This window comes from Geotrypetes seraphini, chromosome 8 (assembly GCF_902459505.1).
Source record: "Geotrypetes seraphini chromosome 8, aGeoSer1.1, whole genome shotgun sequence".
Lineage (NCBI taxonomy): Eukaryota > Metazoa > Chordata > Amphibia > Gymnophiona > Dermophiidae > Geotrypetes > Geotrypetes seraphini.
Window position 1 is genome coordinate 134079397 of NC_047091.1, and position 24464 is coordinate 134103860.

Genomic DNA, 24464 nt, shown 5'->3' on the forward strand with positions numbered 1-24464 from the left:
CTGGAACGGGCCCCCGAGCCGACCGTTGGACCGATGGCCGGACTGCAGCCCTCCTCCGTCGGCTCTCCCCTGCTGGAATGGAGGAGGAGCGAAGACAGTGTCGGGTGCCCCGCTGGAACGGGCCCCCGAGCCGACCGTTGGTCCGATGGCCGGACTGCAGCCCTCCTCCGTCGGCTCTCCCCTGCTGGAATGGTGTTAGATGGTGTTACAGGGTTTGGTTTTGGTCTTTTACTTTTCCCATCTGTAGCAAATACAGTATCCAATGTAAGTTGTTTTCTTGAAGCCATCTGAAATCACTTTAGTTAAACTGAAGGGATTAAATAGTTATAAAATCTTTAGTGAGAATGTCCAGGGAGAGGAGCTCTGCACTCAAACTGCCATCCTCCTCGCCTCCAAGTTCCGGAATAATGAATTGCCTCTTGTCATGCACTTTATCTCTCTCTCTCTCCCAAGCATATAACATTTTACTTATACTGGCTGTGTTTCTTTCCCCTCATACTATCAATTTTCCTTCCATTATTCTGTTACTGTCTAGATATATTGAACTAGTTTTAGGTAAGCTCAGGGTAGCTGGCTTTATTTCCAGGAGACTGTCTCCCTCAGATTTCCCATTGACCCAGACTCGCCTCCTGGATATCCTCTATATTAACCAGAAGCAGCTTCATACTGATTTCGCTCCTTGATCCAGTGTAGATGTTACTGTTCATCTTTTCCTTCCTCTTATTGTTATGACATACTTACAATGTTTTATTGCCTGATTCTTTAGGCTGTATGACCCATACGGTCGCATGTTTGCCTGGTCTTACATTTGCCCTTCCAATGTTATTCTTCTTAACCCTTTAAATAATGTATACAGATGACATTTATCATTGTTGATATTTGAACGGAACATGTTATTTTTCTTTTTTCTTCTCTCCTTTTCTCATTGCTTTTCATACCTTATTCTATTTCATATAATTTATATGTTTTTCTCATGTTCTATGCATTGTATTTTGTAAAATATGCAGCCTATGTTGGTGCCTTTTGGCTTCTGCCCACATATGTTCACATTATATTCCATGTTGCTGACAGGCTTGGGCAATACATCCCTCTAACATTTACAATTGTTGGTATCTGATGAGATAACATAACTCCTGATTTTGGGTGGTCCTTGTGTTTCCCGCTCCACTTGTTTGACAAACTGGTGCTCTTTCCCCTCTCTTCTCTATCCTGGAGAGGACTTCTTATCCTTTTTCATAAATGTGAATCTTCCTTCTTCTTTATTCTTACTTCACTAATGTGCGGGGCGGACATCCCCTGTCATGACATTTTTTACTTCGACTCTCTCTTTTACCTATATGTCTTCTCTTAAATTAGTATCGTGGAACGTCAACGGAATCAACCAACCACTTAAATGTAAGAAAATTATAGACTATCTTAAAATGAAAGATTATGATATTCTCTTGCTGCAGGAGACTCATCTTAATCCCATAGACTGCTCCAAGCTTCGTATTCCAGGATATGCTACACATATATTTTCCCCTGCTTTTCATAAAAAAAGAGGAGTGTCCATCCTTGTAAAAACTTCGTTACAAGCTCGCGTCTTACATCAATTGTCGGATCCTGAAGGTAGATGGATTGCAACTTCAGTCCAGATTGGTGACTTTTCTGTTTCCATTGTCAATATTTATGCTCCAAATATTGATTTACCTTCCTTCATGGACTCTTTGAGGGACACCCTGCTAGACGTAGCCGACTATCCTTTAATAATTGGAGGGGACTTTAATCTTCCATTAGATATAAATCTTGATAGACACTCCCATTCACAATTTCGTCCATCCAAAATGCGATCTGAACTCCACAATGTTATTCAAGATCTTGGTCTTTGCGATCCCTGGAGATTACTTCACCCGGATGAACGATCTTTCACGTTTTACTCTGCCCCTCACCGCTCTTATTCCAGACTAGACTTCTTTCTCATCTCTAAATCTCTCCTCCCTATGATTCGAGCGGCTAGTATTCATCCTATTATTCTTTCGGATCACGCTCCCATCGGGTTACAACACACACGTCCTAATCGTAATTGGAGGCTCAATACTTCCACTCTCCTAGACCCTGCATTCCAAGATAAAATCCGAAGCTTCATTGCGGACTTCTTTTCTATCAATTCTTTTCTATAGATTCTTATACTTCCGTTTGGGAAGCTTTTAAAGCGACCCTTCGAGGAGAAGTAATTAGTTTCTCTGCTTGGAAGCGTAAGTCAGATCGTTCTACCATGGAATCCTTGGAGAAGGATATCTCCCTATTAGAACACCAGCAGATCATGGGTAATCTTACTCAAATGTCTCCAGATCTAGTTCAGAAAAAGGTTGAATATAATATACTATCTCGGCTCAAAGCTCAGCAAGATTTCTTAATCTCCAAAACTGGTACATACATGTCTGCCAACAAAGCGGGGCGCTCTATGGCTCGCTACCTGGCTAATCATAAACAAAGATCTAGAGTGGCTGCATTAATGAAAGAAGATGGTACCTCTGTTACAGATGTCGACTCTATAACCCAGCTCTTCGCTACTTTCTATAGTGCTTTATACTCTTCGTCCACCAGCTCCTTCTCTATTTCTAGTTCGGTCTTCTTCCAAGATATCTCCCATCCTTCCTTGGATCATGCCCAGGCCTCTTGCCTCGGCGCTCCTATTGCTGAAACCGAGATTCTTGAGGCCATAAAATCCCTCTCTTCACATAAGTCACCAGGGCCCGATGGACTCCCGATGGAATTTTACAAAACCTTCTCTACTGATCTTGTCCCTTTGCTGAAACATCTTTTCAATTACCTTTTTTCCAACCCTGATGACCAAGGGAATTTACGGAAGCACACATCATTGTTTTACCCAAAGCAGGGAGGGACGAAACACGCGTAGCCAACTATCGCCCCATTTCTTTACTAAACACTGATTGTAAGATCCTGGCTACAGTTCTAGCCTCCCGATTAGATAAGATCCTGGGCAACCTAATTCATCCTGATCAGGTGGGCTTTATGAAAGCTCGTTTCATTGGTGACAATGCGCGCACTTTCCATTCTGCTTTAGATATTGCACACTCCTCAACTGAACCGATGATAGCTATTTCACTGGATGCCGAAAAGGCCTTCGACATGGTGGAATGGAATCATTTATTTGCGGCCCTCCAGTGGTTTGGATGTGGCCCAGATTTTGTACAATGGGTTAGGCTACTATATAATAAGCCTTGTTCTAGACTACGGATCAATGATTCTTTATCTACCCCCATCTCTCTCCACAGGGGTACTTGACAGGGTTGCCCCTTGTCTCCCCTTCTATTTAACTTAGCTCTTGAACCATTGCTCTTGGCAATCCGTCAACATACACATTTGCTTGGCATCCCTGTGGGCTCTTCACAACTCAAAACTTTAGCATACGCTGACGACCTATTTCTTTCAAAACCAGCTGCCTCCATTCCTGTTCTTCTCCAGTTAGTATCTGACTTCTCGCGTTGTTCCGGCTATCGCATAAACTGGGATAAATCCGAGGTTATGCCTCTCAATGACTCTACTTCTCTAGCTGATTGTGGTCCCATCTCATTTCGATGGGCCAACTCTTCTTTAAAATACCTTGGTATCCTTTTTCATCAGGATGCTGATACCATGATGTCCATCAATCTAGCTGCCTTAACATCCAAGATTGATGCATTGGTGAAGAGGTGGTCCCCTCTTTCCTTGCTTTGGTGGGGGCGTCTTGAGGCTATTAAGATGACTATTACACCGATTGTCAATTATTACCTTTCCATGCTCCCTAGACTAGCCCCTAAGGAGTTCTACAAAAGTGTTGAAACGAAACTCTCAGCTTACCTTTGGTGTAAAAAACCCCCCCCGTATTTCCCTGAAAACTCTTAAATCCTCTAAAGAAAATGGGGGCATGGGCTTTCCGGACTTCTTTCTCTATCATATTGCCTCGTTTCTACGCTACAGCTCTTATTGGTCCTTGAACTCTAGCCTTTCTGATAAAATGGCTGCCTGGTTCCGAATTGAACAACATCTTGTCCGCCCGATCCCATTATCTAACTTATCATTCCTTTCTACTTCTGCATTACCTTGTAAATCCACTACCATTCATGCCACTCTTCAAGCGATTCAGCATTTTGATCTTATTTCTAAATCCGATAGACGCAACACTGTCGCCTCTCCTCTATGGTGTAACCCATCCTTTTGCATTGACAGTCGTCCTATCTACTGGAGGTCCTGGATGGACAAAGGTATATGGACCTTAAATCAAGTCATGGACAATGGTAAACTCCTCTCCTTTGCTCAGCTCATGGATAAGTTTGATCTGCCTGCAACGGAATGTTTCCACTGGATTCAACTATCCCACTGTCTGCTTAAATGCTCCCCATCCATTTTTACCTATAGTCAATCCTCTCCCTTCATGACGCTCTCAAGATTAGCTCTTGAATTAGGCCACACCACGTCCCTCTTCTATAAAGATCTTCGCTCACATTTATACCCCAGATCGAAGAGATCTACGGATATCTGGTTGCCCTACTCCACTTGGCAGGGATCCGAGCAGGATTGGGATCACTACTTCAGTAAAATAATTCGGCCAACAGCATCTGCCAGCTTATCTCAATCGCTTTATTTTCTTGCGTACAAAGTATTTTGGACACCTAACAAGATGTACATGGCCGGTCTCAGAGATTCCAATTTGTGCTGGCATTGTGCCTCGGAACTAGGGGATCTTCATCATATGATTTATGCATGCCCTATCCTCCAGGACTTTTGGACACAAATATGGCGCCTCATTCAACGTATTCTCCCTATTTCCTCGGGGTTCTCTTTCAACATATTGCTTTACAGAGCTTTAGCGGTGTCAGACCCTCTTTCCACCAGTCAACAATCTCTTCTTAACATTTTAGTAGCTTTAACAATTCAAATGATTCTTCACAATTGGAAATCTGCTGACTTGCTGAATGTTGTTTTCTGGTGGAACACTGTTCTTATGACTCATTCTTATGAATTAAAAGTTGCCGAATTCACAAATCGACTACACCTCGTTTCCAAGATATGGGAACCCATTCAATATTATTCTTTTTAACCGTTGACCTTCACCTAATCTTTCGGGATCTCGACCATATCCAATCTTTTCTATTCCCTTTTTCTTTTTCCTTCTTCAGATTGGAATGGGATGTCCGTCCTGCATTTTTCTATTCATCATTCTCTACTCATTTATTCCATTACTAATTTCTCTATTCCAATATCTGTTTGATCATTATCTTTTTCTTCTCTTTTTCTCTGCTTTTCCTTCTTTGTCCTTTTTCCTCTCCAGGTTATACAATGGTTTCTTTTTGAGCCTCCAGGTTCTCCCTATATTCCTCTTGGTTGTGAAATATTACTAATATTATGTTACTTGCTTTCTGTAATTTGTATTTTCTGGATTTCTGGATGGTTCTCTAGAACCTCTCTATTCACTTGTTCATTGTTTTTTTGTTCTTTTTATAACTCTGTTTTTGTTACTGAAAATCAATAAATATATTTGAAATCGAAATCGGAATCTTGGCGGGGTACAGAGTTGCTCATTAAATTATAAAATAATATCATTGGTGTGTTTTAACAATGTAGGCTTTATGGCTGGTGTAAGTACTGTTGCCTAAATTGTAGACATATACATATACAGTGGAACCTTGGTTTACGAGCATAATTCGTTCCAGAAGCATGCTCGTAAACCAAATTGCTCGTATATCAAAGCGAGTTTCCCCATAGAAAGTAAGGGAAACTCGCTTGATTCGTTCCCACCCCCAGAGGCCAGCAGCACTGCTCTATCCCCCCGAGAACTGTCATTGCTCCCCCCTGCGTGATACGGAATCCCCTCCGCCACGATCCAGCATCCCCCATGTGATCCGGCACCCCCCACCCACCCGAACACTTCGCTTACCCCTCCATCTGGCACCTGGCACCGGCACCAATGCACAGGACATGCCGGTGCCCGAAGATCTGTAGTCCTTTTTGCTGGGCCTTGAGCATCTCCGAGAATCTCGAGAGACCGGGAACTCGAAGGCCTTGAGCATGCGCAGATGCTCAAGGCCCAGCAAAATGGACTGCAGATCTTCGGGCACTGGCACCGGCATGTCCTGTGCGTTGGTGCTGGGTGCCAGATGGAGGGTAAGCGAAGTGTTCGGGTGGGAGGGGGTGCCGGATCGCGGCATGGGGGGTGCCAGATCGCGGGGGGAGGCGCTCGTACATCGAGGCAAGCTCGGTTTGCGAAGCACCAATTTTGCGAATGTTTTGCTCGTCTTGCAAAACACTTGCAAACCAGTGCACTCATAAACCGAGGTACCACTGTATATATAACTGGTTAAACTAATATTCTGTAAAGGAAAATAAGCTCCATTTCCTTTATAGAATAGGAGTACAGTATAGGTGCACCGTCATAGGATTACCTTCCATATTATAATGCTATTTTTTTTACAAAAGCAATATTCAGGGAGAAAGTTATCAAGGTAAAAGGAGTGCTTTTACTGCACCTTGATTTACCACAGGAGTCACCAAACTGCAGTATCTCAGTACCAAAGTTTGCTGACTCCCCTGGCAAATGAATAACGCTGCTGATATTCCATCAAGCCAGGCACATCGGGCTGTATGTTTAAAGAGGCCGGTATTTTTAAGTAGTAGTGATGACCAGAGGTTCTCCTGCCATTGCCAGTTATTCATCTAAAATAGCATTGGTAACCCCTAGAGGTAGTGTTGTGTTACTAGTGCTAGGAGGTCACATTTCCAATATGTAAACATTAAGCCAGTTAATTTGCTAGAGTGGCTAAATATTATATCCCTTTGACTTCTTGTTCAATGTGGATGTGATCATATTTGATGATATCAAGGTGGCTAAACAGGTAGAAAAGGTGATGTGACAGCTAGAAAGGATTCTTGGGCACATAGTAAAAGGAATGGCCGGTAAGAAAAAAGAGGTGATGAGGCCCCTGGTGAGACCTCAGTTAGAGTACTGTGTACAATTCTGGAGACTATACTTTCAAAAAGATAGAAACAGGATGGAATCGATCCAGAGGGTGGCAACTAGAGAATACACAGGAACAAATTTGTCCCCATCCCTGCAGAAACTCAATTTCCCTTTCCCGCCCCCTTGAGTTTTTTCGCTGTTCCTGTCCCTGCCCCATTCTTGTAAGCTCTACCTTAACCGCACAAGCCTCGAACACTTATGATTTTAAAATGTTTGAGGCTTGTGCAGATGAGGACAGAGCTTGCAGGAATGGGGTAGGGACAGGAAAAGAAATCACGGAGACGGGGAAAAATTCATCCCCATGTCATTCTAGTGGCAACTAAAATGGTCAGTAGTCTTCGTCATAAAGTGTATGAGGACCGACTTAAAGATCTTAATATGTATTCTTTGGAAGAAAGGCTTGGGAGGGGAAATAAGAAAGATATTTAAATACCTCTGTGGCATAAATGCACAGGATGCCAGTCTTTCAATTGAAAGGAAGCTCTGGTGAAAGGGAATAGACTCAGAAGTAATTTGAGGAAATACTTCTTCAGAGATAAGGTAGTGAATTTGTAAAATGACCTCCTGCTGGGAGTGGTGGAGACCAAGACTGTATTAGAATTCAAGCAAGCTTGAAGCAACTATATAGAGTCTCTAAGGAAGAGAAAGAGACAATAAATGTTCTTGTACAATCCCTCTGGAGGCTGAACTCGTGGGATCTTGCATCCTCTTTAGCCTTGGCTGCAGGGCTAATAAAACTTGTTCCCTTCCCTCTAGGCTATCTGCCTTGCAGCTTCCTGTCATGTTCAGTTTGTTCTTGCAGCCTCGCTGCATGGGTGAAATCAGTCTCTTCTGCTCATGATTTGTTTTCAATTCCTAGTTTTTATTTGATTTGTTTCACATGTTTGCCCAAGTGCTGCGGATCAACTCTGTGGGAGTGATCCTTTGGCAGGAGATCACAGACATTTTAAATTTTGTCTGCTTCTGCAGGGAGCTCTGTAAACTTAAACTGCAGTAAGCCCTCTAGAGAGCCTGCAGATTGTATTGGGTCTCTGGGATCGGGAGCCCTCTCTCTCCTGGTTCATCAGTAAAGGGGTAGAGCGCAGGCTGCTGTGGTTCTGTGGAGTACGCTGGGATCGGAACCAGACTGCGTGGCTTCCCTAATTTCCCTGAGGGGTCCTGGTGGTCATGATCTGTGGTGACAGGAAAGGTGAAGCGGTCAGAAGATCTGAAAAATCCAGTTTAATCAGCTCCTGAGGTACTGATCTCCTTGCTTGTACTATGTATTGCAGGCTGTCATAGACTTTCTTTGCAGCACATCTCTGTGGTGTCTGAGTCAGAGTTTGGCAATTTTGGGGGGTGCTGAAATCGGGGTTTAGGGTAGATTCCCTGCATGCCCTGGTCCCCCCACCTGTAAAATCATAAAATTGCCGTTTTTCGTGGTTTCTTGTGTTTTCCCCAGGCAGTTTTAATGCAAAATCGGCACCTACAGCAGCCATCTTGGATTTTCTTTAAAGTTTTCAAAAGTATATTTTTTGGACTTAGAAGCTTCATTTTTGCTCCAAACTTCACAGAGAGCACCTCAGGACAGAATGGCATGGATTCATGCTGTAAATGCGGCAGATGGCTTGCAGATTTGCAGCCGTGTATTACGTGTGCCACAGCCCACAAGGGGCGTGAACTGTGTGTAGATTCTGCACTATCCTCCTCTGTAGAGGCCCTGCTTTCCTCCGATTCTGCTGGAGACGTGATTCCAGTGTCCGGGAAGCCAAAATTGGACGAGGAGGGCGCTTTCACGAAACGCAAGTGCAGTTCCGGGGAAAAGTCTCATAAGTCTTCTAAACATTCCAAATCTGTGTCCCGCGGATCGGCTCTTGCTGCTGGTGACTAATTTCTGCTGGAATTTGTGGATATGATGTATCAGGCTTTCAGGAGAAAAAGGGCTATCTAAGCCTGTCTCTCCCACTCAGACTCCAGTGTGGCAGTCTGTTCAGCCTTTGGATTCCAGCATGTCCATTTGCTCCCTTGCTAGTCCACTTTAAAGCAAGTGGCAGCTCCCCGCCATTGTCTTGGTACCTGCATCAATTTCTATGCCGTTGCTGTTGCATGACTCTTCGGCTGGGTCAGCTGATGTAGCTAAGTTAGCGAACCTAGGGGATTCCCAGAACACTGATTTCCGCAATCTGGGAGAGGATCAGATGGTGCGCAAGTCCAGCCGCCTCCCTGATCTTATCTCTGAGTCCTTGCAGCCATTGAAACTTGATTCAGGCTCAGCGGTTCAGGCAGAGTGTTCTGTCATCACTTCTAAGCTCCCACTTTCTGCTGCATTTCTAGACCACGCGGACTTGGCGGAAATGTTTTTGAAGATTTGGGAGGCCCCGGATGGTGCCCTGAAGTGCGCTAGGGCCATGGCTAAGTTGTATTCCATGGCATCGGAATTTTCTCAGCGCTTAATCCCACCCAAGGTGGATTCGGTGGTTGCTCAGGTCACTAAATGTACCTCTTTGCCCTCGGATGAATGGGTTGTCCTGAAGATGTCCAGGACAGACGTGTGGATTTTGTCATGAAGTGTCTTTTTAATTCTGCTGTGGTGGGAGTGCAGGCTGCGGCAGACACTTCCTTTGTGGCCTGGGCATGTCATATCACATTCCGTCAGGATCCTGAGGAGGTTGTCCTTCGGGACCTTGACTTCCTGGTTTCTGGGGTGAATTTTTTGGCAGACACACTCTATGATATCTTGAAAGTTTTTGCTAAGCTGGGAGCATCTTCAGTTTCTGCAAGGAGAATATTCTGTATTCTCCAGTGGTCGGATGATTTGTCATCTAAGGCTGCGCTGAGCAAGTTGCCTTTTAAAAGTTTTCTCTTGTTTGGCCAAGGTTTGGATGACCTTATGGCCAGTGTGCAGGACTGTAAGCCTAAGGTGCTTCCTGGCTCTACCTTGCCTGACCAGGGGGACGGGGCAGCTGAATTTTCATCCCTTCTGGCGAACCTCACAGTACGCCAGAAGTGGCCCGGCGTACCAGTACGCCGGGCCACTTGCTGCAGGACAGCGTTTCAGAGTGTCCTCCAGACCTCGCTTTGCAGGTGCAGCGTGCCAACAGTCTTCCAACTCCCAACCTTCTGTCTCTCCCAAGAAAAAATTATGATGTCAGGTCAGGGAGGGCCTTCGACTACAGTTCTTCCGGATGTCAGCAGATTTCTTCCTGTCCTTTCCCAAGGGAAACCAGACAGGGCCAGAAAGGTGCACCGGTTATTGGATCTGGCGGCCATTGAGCGGGAGATACTCAATTTACTTCATTGTGCCGAAGAAAGACTCCGAAGATTGCAGACCGATTCTGAACCTGAAAGCAGTAAATGTATTCCTGCGAGTGCCGTGTTTCCGGATGGAAACGGTGCGTTCTGTAATGGCAGCAGTGATGCCCGGGGAGTTTTTGGCTTCCTTGGATCTCACAGAAGCGTACCTCCACATCCCGATATTTCCGGATCATTGGAGGTTCCTAAGGTTTCATGTTCTTGGGAGGCATTTCCAGTTTGTGGCGCTACCTTTCGGTTTGGTGGCGGCGCCCAGATCATTCACCAAAGTCATGGTGGTGATGGCTGCTCATCTGCAATCACTGGGTGTGCTTGTACATCTGTACCTCAACGACTGGCTGATCAGAGCTGTCTCGAGAGTGCAGGGTCGCTTGGCAGTTCGCTAAGTGGTGTCTTTGCTGGAAAGTCTCAGATGGGTGATCAATCTGAAGAAGAGTTGTCTCGACCAATGCAGGACTTGGAGTACCTGGGAGTCTGGTTCCACACAGGAATGAACTGGGTATTTCTTCCAGAATCCAGAAAACTCAAATTCAGAAGTGCGATTCGGGACATGTTAGCGGTCCCAGCACCGACAGCCTGGCAGATGTTGGGTCTATTGATGGCGACCATAGATGAGATTCCATGGGCGAGAGCTCCCCTACGTCCTATTCAGTTATCCCTTCTGACGCTGTAGAATCCCCAGAGAGATGCGTTGGGGGTGAAGCTGCCTTTTGTTGGCTGCGGCGCGCAGCAGTTTGCTTTGGTGGTTGAACCTGGTCACTCTGAACAAAGGGCTCCCTCTGCGAATCTTGGACTGGGTGACCCTGACTCAGGACACGAGTCTCTCTGGCTGGGGAGCAGTTGCATGTCTGTACAGGTCCAGGGCACCTGGACGGTGAAGGAGAGCAGATCAATCGACTGGAGCTGCGAGCGATCCGGTTAGCTCTGCTGAGATTTCAAGGGAGTCTCCACTGGAAGGCCAGCCGTGTGTTCTCGGACAATGCGACGGCTGTTGCCTATGTCAACTAACAGGGGGACACAAGAAGTCCCCTGCTGGGCTTGGAGGCTCGGATGCTCTTTGCTTGGGCGGAGTGTCATCTGTTGGCTTTGTCCGCGGCTCATGTGGCCGGCGTAGACAACGTTCAGGCAGACATTCTCAGTCGTCAGACTCTGGACCAGGGAGAATGGGCCCTGTCTAGGTTAGCGTTCGAGGCCATAGTACTCCGCTGGGGTCGTTCCACCTTCAATCTGATGGTGTTTTCAAAGCACTGGAAGGTGGACAGGTTCTTCATCCACCGACGGGATGTCGACAGCAAAGGAATCGACGCTTTGGTTCAACCTTGGCCCGAAGGATTGGAAGATAGCAAATGTTACGCCCATCTTTAAAAAAGGATCGAGAGGTGACTTTGGTTCCGGGGAAGATGGCAGAAGCGCTGATAAAAGACAGCATTGACGAGCATCTAGAAAGAAATAAACTGATGAAAATAAGCCAGCATGGCTTCTGCAAGGGAAGATTATGCCTAACGAACTTATTGCACTTCTTCAAAGGAATTAACAAACAAATGGACAAAGGGGACCCCATAGACATCATATACTTAGATTTCCAAAAAGCCTTTGACAAGGTACCCCATGAACGCCTACTATGGAAACTGAAGAACCATGGGGTGGAAGGAGAAGTACATAGATGGATCAAAAATTGTTTGGCGAGTAGGAAGCAAAGGGTAGGAGTGAAGGGCCACTACTCTGACTGGAGGAGGGTCATGAATGGTGTTCCGCAGGGGTCGGTGCTCGGACCGCTGCTGTTCAATGTATTTATAAACGATCTAGAAACAGGGACGAAGTGCAAAGTAATAATATTCACAGACGACACCAAACTATTTAGTGGAGTTGGGACAAAAGAGGACTGTGAAGATTTACAAAGGGACCTGAACAAACTAGAAGAGTGGGCGACGAGATGGCAGATGAAGTTTAATGATTTTAATGTAGAGAAATGCAAAGTCTTGGATGTGGGAAACAGAAACCCGAAGTACAACTACACGATGGGAGGATTGGTAATGGGTGAAAGTACCTTAGAAAAAGACTTGGGGGTAATAGTGGACAAGACAATGAAGCCGTTGGTACAGTGCGCAGCGGCCTCAAAGAAGGTGAATAGAATGTTAGGAATTATCAAGAAAGGTATTACAGCCAGAACGAAAGAGGTTATCCTGCTGTTGTATCGGGCGATGGTGCGCCCACATCTGGAGTACTGCATCCAATATTGGTCACCGTACCTTAAGAAGGATATGGTGTTACTCAAGAAGGTTCAGAAAAGAGCGACGCAATTGATAAAAGGTATGGAAAATCTTTTGTATGCTGAAAGACTAGAGAAACTGGGGCTCTTTTCTCTGGAAAAGCGGAGACTTAGAGGGGACATGATAGAGACTTACAAGATCATGAAGGGCATAGAGAAAGTGCAGAGGGACAGATTCTTCAAACTTTCAAAAACTACAAGAACGAGAGGGCATTTGGAAAAATTAAAAGGGGACAAATTCAGAACCAATGCTAGGAAATTCCTCTTCACCTAAAAGGTGGTGGACACCTGGAATGCGCTTCCAGAGGGTGTGGTAGGACAGAGCACGATATTGGGTTTCAAGAAAAGATTAGATAATTTCCTGAAGGAAAAAGGGATAGAAGGATATCGATAGAGGAATACTACACAGGTCTTGGACCTGATGGGCCGCTGCGTGAGCGGACTGCTGGGCATGATGGACCTCTGGTCTGACCCAGCAGAGGCAATGCTTATGTTCTTATTACATTACATTACATTAGTGATTTCTATTCCGCCAATGCCTTGCAGTTCAAGGCGGATTACATCAAAGTTATCAAGAATTACATTAAAAATTTGGAGAAATAGCATAAGCGATGTCATAATATTTACTTAGGAAGTACCAAAGAGTTGTCAAGATCTTAAGGTGGTAAATGTTGGGTAATAAGAATTACCAAAGAGTTGTCGAGATCTTAAGGAGCTAGTGTTGGGTAATTAGAAGCACATTAGAGTGTATTAGAGAGGGTAGGAGGGGTTTGGGTAGGGGCTGGTCGTACTAGATGGGTTTTATGTATTTTTTGAAGAGTATGGTTTTAATATCTTTCTTGAAGGTTTTGTAGTCTGTGGTCGATGATAATAGAATGGTGATTTGTCTGTCCAGTTTAGCTGCTTTGGAGGCTATTAGGTTGTCATATAGTTTTTTTCGTTTGACATTTTTGGATGATGGGTGTGTGAATAGTGAGTGGGTTCTCCTGTGTCTGGTTGAGGAGGATTGAGTTAGTCGGTTATTCCAGTAGGTTGGGCTTTCTACTGCCTTGAAAAGTAGGCAGTAGAATTTGAAGTGTACTCTTGCTTGTATTGGAAGCCAGTGTGAGTCATGGTATGCTTCTGTGATATGGTCATATTTTTTCAGTGAGTAGACGAGTCTCAGGGCTGTATTTTGTATTGTTTGTAATTGTTTTATCATGGTCACTGGGCATGGGAGGTATAGTATGTTGCAGTAGTCTATTAGTCCAAGGATAAGAGATTGTACCAAAAGTAGGAATTATTTCCTGTCGAATAATTTTCGGATTTGTCTTGGATTTCTCATGATCACGAACGATGTTTTTATTACTTTGTTGATTTGTGGTTGCATGGTACAGCCTCTGTCAATTATTACTCCTAGAAGTTTTAGTATGAGTTTGAGTTTATTACTAGATTTGTTAAGGTTGGAGTTTTGTTGTTTTCTAGAAGGATGAAGTTTGTTTTGTCAGGGTTAAGTTTTAATTTGTGCTCTGTCATCCATGTTGCTACTGTTTCGAGTGTTCTTTTCTCTATACTTCTTTCCCCCATGGCCCATGATAGGGCACGTGCTGCGCCGAGTTTCCTCTCACAGGGGTCCGGTGATGCTTGTAGCTCCGATCTGACCCAGAAGACCTTGGTATGCAGACCTTGTGAGGTTGAGCTCGGAGAGGGGTCTGCATCTTCCTTGCCCTTGGAGGTTACTCACACAGGGCCTGATTGTACTTCAAGATCCGGCCCGCTTTGGTCTTATGGCCTGGCACTTGAAGGCCAAGGGTTATTTCTCTGTAGTTTTCGCCAATCTCCTTCAGATGATTATGCCTGATTTTTAATGGTCTTATCTGTTTAAGTGGGCCTGCTGATTATGTAAATCTAAATTCAAATTGATAACTTATTTGACTTGGGCCATTATTTGTGTAGCCCCTTAGATGGATAATTATATCCAAATAGCAACTGAATATTGCCACATTATGAATAAATTTTGGCCCTACCCCTGGGATGCCCCTGATCCTTCCTAATTTTATGCAGATAAATTCTAGATGCACATCAAAATGTCTAGCCAAAGTACACCCATTAGTCAGCAGGCATTTTATTAATAAAAAAGCATTTGTGTAGTTAGCATTTGATTCTGAAAAGAAAAACAGAACAAAAATGTTCCACAGACAACAGAGATGGTAAAAAGCAGAGATGGCCAGAGGATTAATGATGCCACTAAGTGTGGCTCCAGTGATACCATTATCCCCCTCACCATCTTGCTTTTTCATCTCATGCTGACTACCTATGAGCTTTTAAATACTGACTCGCTCAGTTTTGGACGCCTATAATTATTTAAACCCTTAACTTAGATTCTTTTTTTTTTTTTTTAATTAATAGCTTTTATTAGAAAACACCAAGAAATTAAACAATATAATAAACTAAGCACACATCAAAAGGAATAGGAGTACAGTGATTCTTCAGTACCCCTTGCAATGACAAAGAAAAGCAGGAACAGAAACAAACATCAAATGTCATGAAATTCTCTCCAACAGTCAAAGCATTTCCAAAGTCTATGAAAGGACCCCCCCCCACACACACACCTATTAGACTCTTAGTTTCTTGTATTATAAGAGACATGTTTCAGAATACTTGTTAACTCTTCATAATTCAGCTCTTCTACAGGATGACCAGCTTTGCTTCTTGAGAGTTGCAAACAGTTCTTGTTTTTTTTTTAGGCTCTCCCAACAATGAAACTGTCATGCCTATGAAATCCAGTGTATAGAGATATCTCATGAGTATTTAGGAGGAATATTATGACTGCAGGGCCAGTTTGCAGTCCTCAGGGATTAAAGCTGATCATCCTTTCTATAGCTTCTAAGACTTCTCACTTAATGTCTGTTAACTGAGGAAAGAGAAAGTCTGACTGCAAAAACTGGTACTGCCTATGTGGAAGGGTAGGTAAATACTTACCTTTGAAATAGATACAATTTAGAATCAGCATAAGCAGCTCGGGGTTCACATGCAGTAATGCATCTTTAATCAGGCCTTTAGAGAGCTTCAGAATGCGTTGGTTAACCCTGCTGAGGAAGTCAGGATCTGAGAAGTCTGCTGATTGAATTTCAGCAAAGTAGAATTCTTTTGTTTTGTTGGTGAAGTCTGGATGGATGGGGAAATGGTCTTGCACATACAGATCATTAACTGATCGCAAAGTGTAGCCAAAATAGTGGCGGAAGAGGCGTTGATTTAGTTTGCGAAAGAGGTTGTGGATAGTCCCGATGTCATATTGGGAGCTAGCATTGACAAAATCCTCAAAGCCCAAAACCGACATCACCTCCTGCAGAGTTTTCCCTCTCAATCCTAAAGACATAGTAGCCATGGAAATGGAAATAGCCACTGGAGAGATTAGAATGTTTTCTGAAGCACTGGTGCTATCTCTCACACTCCGGTATAGGTTGCAACCAAAATCAGCATTGATGATATTCAGTCGCTGGATCCTGCTTTTACCAGAGAAAAGCTTCAGAATATTGCCTCTCTTGGTGTCGGAGTCCAGGCTCTCTGGTGCAATATCAATGATGTCACTGTAATCATCTGGTTCTTCAAAAATCTTATCCAGATCCAGATAATCCTCCTCATCTTCCTCTCCTGCCATCAAGTCATTGGTCACGGTGTTCTCCTTGTGGAATTCTGGTGGGAGGGCATCCACAGTTTGGGTGTCATTTCTGAAGCTCTTATTTGGTTCACCAATAAAGTGATCCTTCAAGGTTTTGATTCCACTGAGTGCTGAAGGGATCAGCAGAAAGATAGTTGCAAGATGTAATAGCAGCTTCATTCTGTTAGAGACCACGGCTGGAAGACATGGAAAGTTAAATACTTTAAGAAAGGGCATAACATAGCTATCTATATATTTTAGAGCAATGTTAGTCAAAAATTAAACTGCTACAGTATAAGAAATTACACTTCCACATTACAGTCTGTGGACTTTTATGTCAATAGTTCTCAGAAAATAACCTTTTTGCTAGACAAAGAGTCGGCCAATGAACATCCGGTACAGGTGCAAGGAGTTCTTGTGGTTCAGCTATGAGTGACATGTTCTCTGAATCTATTTGATAAAAGCTTAATGTAGGGTTAGGTGCTGCTGCCATTTTGATTTTCAGGAAATACGTTTGATCATGTAACACCATTACTTTATAACCTGCATTGGCTTCCTGTGTATTTTAGAGTCTAGTTTAAATGTGCCTGTGTCATTTTCAAAATTCTCTTTGGAATTTTCTCCCCGTTAGTCCTTCTACCTTGGAATCTTTATAGATTCTCTTTTGCAAGGGGCTATCAACAATTTAAGCTATCTTGTTCATCTAGTAAAGATATCAAAAGAATCAAAGCTTTTGGTCAATCTCTGTTCTTTAAGTTCACCCAACTTTGGGAATGATCTTCCACTTTTTCTGCAAAGTTTTAGTTCTCTTTCACCCTTTCGCAAGTCTTTGAAAACCATTCTGTTTACCAAACACTTTGGTAATTAATTTCTCTTCCATTTCTGCTATGTTGTTACTTGCTTAATTTAATCACAGTTTCATATTTTTATTATCTTATCTAACTACTGTAAACCGAGTCGAGCTTTCTCAGATTGAGGACTTGGTATACAAAACTAAGCATTAGATTAGATTAGGTGGCACTTGGTACTGAATCTGTAGACTTTCATAGTGGACTTTGTGTTTTCAAAGGTGTAAAGTCGGAGAAATGCTTAAAAAATAGAGTTGCAGCTATCTGTGAAGGGTGTTATGAAGTGTTTCACAGTAGTAAGGATGCCAGTAAGTTAGTTAGTTGGGAACATGCTCATCTCATATTATGTGAATCTAACATGTTTCTTGCTTTATCTAATAGAAAATTCCTAGCATGATTTGTTTGAAGTTCAGTCCTACAATCAGCTCTTGTTTTAGAGAGGAGCTGCAGTCCTGCTTCTACTTAGAGACTCCTGTCCTGGTTTCTACAGAAGTTTGAGTTGATCTGTGGGAGATCTTTTACAAAGAGGATGGAGGGGCCAATAGAAGCACTTCACAGAGATTTACACAAGTGCTGTACTACTGTGAATTCATGTTGTTTCCCCTTGTCACACATTACAAACAGTATGGATCACTGGAAATTTAAAAATGCAGAGGGAAAGTAGTTATGCCTGTTTATTTTAGGAGCAGTTGTTTGATTTTTCTTGGCTTTTCATGTTTCGATTAGCCATGTTTTCTTCTCATACAATATTAAATGAGCCTTAAACTGTGAAAGGTGTTTAGAAACATGACGGCAGATAAAGGCCAAATGGCCCATCTAGTCTGCCCATCCACAGTAACCATTATCTCTTTCTCAATCTGAGAGATCCCACGTGCCTATCCCAGGCCCTCTTGAATTCAAACACAGTCTCTGTTTCCACCACCTCTTCCAGGAGACTGTTCCATGCATCTACCACTCTTTCTGTAAAAAAGTATTTCCTCAGATTACTCTGGAGCCTTTCACCTCTTAACTTCATCCTATGCCCTCTTATTGCAGAGTTTCCTTTCAAATGAAAGAAACTCGACTCATGCACATTTATATTATGTAGGTATTTAAACGTCTCTATCATATCTCCCCTCTCTCGCCTTTCCTCCAAAGTATACAGATTGAAATCTTTAAGTCTGTCCCCATATGCCTTATCATGAAGACCACACACCATTTTAGTAGCCTTCCTCTGGACCGAATCTATCCTTTTTATATCTTTTTGAAGGTGTGGCCTCCAGAATTGTACACAATATTCTAAATGAGGTCTCACCAGAGTCTTATACAAAGGCATCAATACCTCCTTTTTCCTACTGGCCATATCTCTCCCTATACAACCTAGCATTCTTCTTGCTTTCACCGTTACCTTTTCAACCTGTTTGGCCACCTTAAGATCATCACATACAATCACACCCAAGTCCCGCTCTTCTGTTGTGCACATAAGTTCTTCACCCCCTAAACTGTACCGTTCCCTCTGGTTTTTGCAGTCCAAATGCATGATCTTGCATTTCTTAGCATTAAACTTTAGCTGCCAAATTTCAGACCATTCTTCAAGCTTCGCCAGGTCTTTCTTCATGTTATTCACATCATCCGGTGTGTCTACTCTATTGCCGATTTTGGTATCATCCGCAAAGAGGCAAATCTTACCCGACAACCCTTCAGCAATATCATTTATAAAAATGTTAAAAAGTACAGGCCCAAGAACAGAACCTTGAGGCACACCACTGGTAACATTCCTTTCCTCAGAGCGATCTCCATTGATCACTACCCTCTGTTATCTTCCACTCAACCAGTTCCTGACCCAACCCATGTCTTTGGGACCCATCCCAAGGGCACTCAGTTTATTTATTAGACATTTGTGTGGAACACTGTCAAAGGCTTTGCTAAAATCTAAATACACCAAATCTAATGCACATCCTCTATCCAATTCTCTGGTCACCCAGTCAAAGAAATTGATCAGATTTGTCTGAGAAGACCTACCTCTAGTGAATCCATGTTGCCTCCAGTCCTGTAATCCACAGGATTCCAGAAACCTAACCATTCTCTGTTTTAAAAGTGTTTCCATTAATTTGCATACCACAGAAGCCAGACTTACCAGCCTATAATTCCCTACTTCTCTCTTACTTCTTCTTTTGTGTCTTGTACCGTTCCCGACTCTAGAGACTCATTGAAAAGGTTAGTCAGCGGAGCTACCAGAACTTCCCTAAGTTCCTTTAGCACCCTCAGATGTACACCATCCAGCCTCATTGCTTTATCTACCTTTATTTTAGCTAGCTCCACATGAACACAACCCTCTGAAAATCAATCAAGGTCTATTACTCCTCCATCCCTATTCACGTTTGTCTTCTGCGGTCTCGATCCTAGCGCTTCAGCCGAGAACACAGAACAGAAATATGTGTTAAGCAATTTGGCCTTTTCTTTATCAGCTTCTACATATTCCTCCTTTTCACCTTTGAGTCTCACAATGCCACTTTTGCACTTCTTCCTATCAGTAATATATCTAAAAAATGTCTTGTCTCCCCGTTTTACTGTGTCAGCTATTTTTTCTTCCATTTGCATCTTTGCTTTCCTGACTATACGACCAGCCTCTCTTAACTTTTCCAGATATTTTTACCAATCTTCCTCTTTGTTTAATAGGTGGGAGAATAAAGCAAAATTGTTTCTTGGTTGTTATGACTGTTATCTATTCTTAACAATATTCATTGTGTGAATGCTTTATTTCATAAGTTTTAATAAAGATGACTTGATTTAAAAAAAGCAGTATGGATCAAAGGCATACCACGCAGCTGCATGTAAGCTGGGTCTTCAAAACTCATAAATGTGATACTTTATTTATTTATTACAGCAAGCTGAGGTTCTGAATCTCAGATGGTATGGCAATGGATTTCTTCTCTACAATCGCTTACAACTTCTGTTTCTGTGTTAAACTAATAGGTTTAGTATTTGAGCTCCTGTTTTCAGAGTTTGTCCCTGGTTTTCTGTCCTTTTTTTCTCCAAGTCAGTCTAACTTAATGACATAGAGCAGCCCTATATACCCTTTCCAAGGGACCAATTTTCTCTTGTTAAAGCAAATGCATTAATTGTTATTGACACCTCCTGCCTTATGATATCCTCCTCTAGTGGGAGCATAAGTTGTTGTTTTTATTGCTTCTAAATCTTGAAATATATGAGGAAAGTTAGTTAAACTTCTCAGGTTAAAAACCATTCTCTATGCACATGGTCTAGAGAGAAAACACAAATTTCCTGTGCCAGTTACTGGAGGTGGTCACATATACAACCACTTTTATTTGAGCCATTTGTAACAAATATTCCAGTTACTGCCAAAACAGAATCTGCTTAATGTACACCAAATTTTGTGAATTTTGCCTTCCCAATAGAACAGGAGCAGTCTTACCTGTGTACCACTGTGTGAAGGCTTTCAGCTATCAAGCAGATTTGCAGAGGTTTACTGTGAACTTTGATTCTAGCACTGCTAAATTCACCACGCCAGCCAGTATCCCTACAGCAGGACTGGCTCTTTTGTGCTTGCTGGGATATCCACCTCTGTCTCCTCCCACCCCCAGCCCTTCCAGTTCTGCTGCTGTTGCTGCTTTTCAGGGAGCTTGGTGTCCTTGTACATAAGCATCAACATACTGGGACAGATCAAAGGTCCATTAAGCCCAATATCATGTTTCCAACAGTGGCCAGTCCAGGTCACAAGTACTTGGCAAGATTCCAAAAGAGTAAAACAAGTTTTATTCTACTTAAGCCAGGAAGAAGCAGTGGATTTTCCCAAGTCCATCTTAATAATGTGTTATGAACTTTCTTTTAGGAACGCGTCCAAACCTTTTTTAAAAGCCTGTTAAGCTAACTGCTTTTACCACATTCTCTGGCAGCAAATTCCAGAGTTAATTATATATTGAGTGAAGAAATATTTTCTTCCATTTTTTTTTTTTTTAATTCACTAGCTTCATTGCCTACTCACTAGTATTTTGGGGGAAGAGTAAACAAGTGATTAATTTCTATCAATGTAAACCACTTTGGTTGTACCACAGAAAGATGATATATCAAATCAATGACCCCTTACCCATTTCACTCCACTTAATTTTTTATAAACCTTGTATCTTATCTCCCTTCAACTATCTCTTCTCCAAGCTGAAGAACCCTTGCCTCTTAAATTTTTTGTCATAGAGAAGTTGTCCCATCCCTTTTATCATTATCATTTCACTTTTCTGTATCTTTTAAAATTATGCAATATCTTTTTTGAGATGCACTGACCAAAATTGCATACAGGAACTACAGGCTGGCTTTTAAAACAGGAAAGTGACGTTTCTGGAATCCAATGCATTACAGGATCTGAGGCAACATGGATTCACTAGAGGCAGATCTTGTCAGACAAGTCTGATCAATTTCTCTGACTGGATGACCAAAGAATTGGATAGAGGGAAAGCGCTAGATGTGTTATATTTAGATTTTAGCAAAACATTTAGCAGTATTCACGCAGGCGTCTAATAGATAAACTGAGAGCCATCAGTATGGGTCCCAAAGTGACAGACTAGACCAGGAATTGGTTGAGTGGAAGGTGACAGAGGGTAGTGGTAAATGGAGATCGCTCAGAGGAAAGAGATGTTACCAGTGATGTGCTTCAAGGTTCGTTTCTTGGGCCTGTTGTTTTTAACATTTTTGTTAGCAATATTGCTGAAGGGCTGTCTGGTAAGATTTGCCTCTTTGCAGATGATACCAAAATCTGCACTAGAGTAGACACCTCTAGTGGTGTGAATAACATGAGGAAGGACCTAGCGAAGCTTGAAGAATGGTCTGAAATTTGACAGCTAAGATTTAATGCTAAGACATGTGAGGTCATGCATTTGGTTTGCAAAACCAAGGGAATGGTACAATTTAGGAAGTGAAGAACTTCTGTGCATAAAAGAGGAATGAGACTTGGGTGTGATAGTATGTGATGATCATAAGGTGGCCAAACAGGTTGAAAAGGTAACGACAAAAGCTAGAAGGATGCTTGGGTACATAGGAAGACATATAACCAGTAGGAAAAAGGAGGTATTGATGCCCCTGTATAAGACTCTGGTGAGACCTCATTTAGAATATTGTGTACAATTCTGGAGGCCGCACCTTCAAAAAGATATAAAAAGGATGGAGTCAGTCCAGAGGAAGGCTACTAAAGTGGTTGGTAGTCTTCATCATAAGGCATATGGGGACAGACTTAAAGATCTCTATATGTATACGCTGGAGGAAGGTTGGGAGAGGGTAAGATATGATAGACATTTAAATGGCTTAAATACACATGAGGTGAGTCTCTTATTTGAAAGGATGCTCCAGAATGAGAGTGCAAGGATGAAGTTAAGAAGTGATAGGCTCAGGAGTAATCAAAAGAAATACGTTTGGTTGTTTTGGTTTTTTTTTTTACAGAAAGGCTGGTAGATGCGTTTAATAGTCTCCTTGTATAGGTGGTAGAGACAAAGACTGTCTGAATTCAAGAAAGTGTGGGATAGGCATGTGGGATCTCTTAGGGAGAGGAAGAGATAGTGGGGGCTGTGAATGTGCAGACTGGATGGGCCATTTGGCCTTTATCTGCCATCATATTTCTGTTTTTCTACACTGCTATCTGTAGGGTCATCGCTGAAACAAAGACTCAAGCTTATGCAGGCAGTCCCCGGGTTAAGAAAGAGTTACTTTTTTAAAGCTGTTCTTAAGTCGGATTTGTATGCAACTCAGAACTTACAGATTTTAAGATTCTTTCTGCTTACCTCTGCTCCCAAATGACAAAAGGGCTCAACTGTCCCTGTTCCCTCTAAGGTACAGCATGCACAACCACACGCTGTTCTTAATGTGGCCATGCATCATTCCGGAGAAGTGTAGGAGTCTATGCCACTGGAAATACTGCTCAGTGACATCACATGAAGCCGCAACTACATTCTTAAGTACAAGCCATACTTAGGAAGAGCATTTGTAACTCGGGAACTGCCTGTAGTTCTGCTCCTCTGTTACATAGAAATATCAAAACATAATGGAAATGTAGTGGACTTATGCCTACTGCTACTAAGGGAACCATTTTAGGAAGTTCACACAACCTCTTCTGTTTTTTTCCAAGAAATCAAGGAATAGAATTTATCCCACGATGCAGTGGCGTACCTAGCATATGTGACACCCAGGACCCATCATTTTTTGACACCCCCCCCATCTATATGAAAAATATGTTTTTTAGTAACAATCTACATATCGCACAAGAGTGTACCTAGGAAAAGGCAGCATCTTAAACACTGCAGTGAGCACTAGAACAGCAACACATAGATTGTAAAACTAAACAAACCAGATCCTGCACAGTCAATTGATCCTGTACAGTCGATGCTATCAGAAAGCCATGTCCCTTTCATACACACAGATAGATACACCCTTGCCCAATATGGAATAATCACAAACTAAAAATAGAAATATGTAGACAAAAGTTAAACTGAACTGCCAAAAAACCAAACTCTGCATACAATGCAACACCACAAAAACAGTAATACATGTCCTCTAATACTGTGCAAAATATAAAGACAGTAGATGTAAATTTGAAAAAACTGATACATAACAATCACCACTTTACAAATTAACAAATAAAAATAAAACAAATAATGAGAAATAAGAAAATACCATTTTATTGGACTAATCCCCGTAAGCTCGGTCCTCATCCCCACAAACCACCTGATTCCATCCACACAAGTCTTGAATTGTTTTATATTGAACTTATTATATTAAAGTATAAAAAGAAACAATATTCTGTATAATTGTCAATTTATAAATCAGCGTCTTTTCCCCACTCTCTGTTTCTCATTTCCTTTCAGCGTCCTCAGCCCACTCTCTCTCCACTTTCCTTCAGCGCATGCACATAAAAACAAGCAAGTAATTTTATATCATTTTCATTCTATTCATTCATAGAATTTAAAGTCTAAATAATGCTAGTCACATAACAAAACATGATTTTACAAAAATAATTCCCTGCACAGTCAAGCCTACAAGGATTACTAGATGTTTTTCAGTGGCTCCCCTCCCTCCCTCTCCCTTACCTTCGTGGCCAAGTCAAAATGATCTACCAACAATAAAATTTTAAAAACACAAAGCACACTGTACGCAGAGAAAATGTTAATTATCATTTATATTCCGCGGGTTTTCAAAGAGGTCAAGGCAGATAACTTTATGCAATGTCACCTCAGTAACAACTATACAAAAATAGACAAATATACTCCCTCCTTTTTTACTAAACCGCGATAGCGTTTTTTAGCACAGGGAGCTGCGCTGAATGCCCCACGCTGCTCTCGACGCTCATAGGCTCCCTGCGCTAAAAAACGCTATTGCAGTTTAGTAAAAGGGGGTCCATAGTGCAAAATATAGACAGCAGATATAAATTCTCAGAAC

General features: G+C 42.4%; 2 protein-coding genes across 3 annotated transcripts in view; one reads left to right on the plus strand and one right to left on the minus strand.

Moving 5' to 3' along the window:
* Positions 1–20610, minus strand: part of SERPIND1 (serpin family D member 1) — a 33714-nt gene extending 13104 nt beyond the window's left edge. Inside the window, exons 1-2 of the mRNA XM_033956602.1 lie at positions 20464–20610; positions 15522–16397 (exon numbers count right to left, since the gene is read on the minus strand). Coding sequence (XP_033812493.1) covers positions 15522–16380 — 859 coding nt within the window. The 5' untranslated portion in view covers positions 16381–16397; positions 20464–20610. The remainder of the gene's footprint in view (positions 1–15521; positions 16398–20463) is intronic.
* Positions 1–24464, plus strand: part of PI4KA (phosphatidylinositol 4-kinase alpha) — a 261800-nt gene that overhangs the window by 103179 nt on the left and 134157 nt on the right. The gene's annotated exons all lie outside the window — the stretch shown is intronic.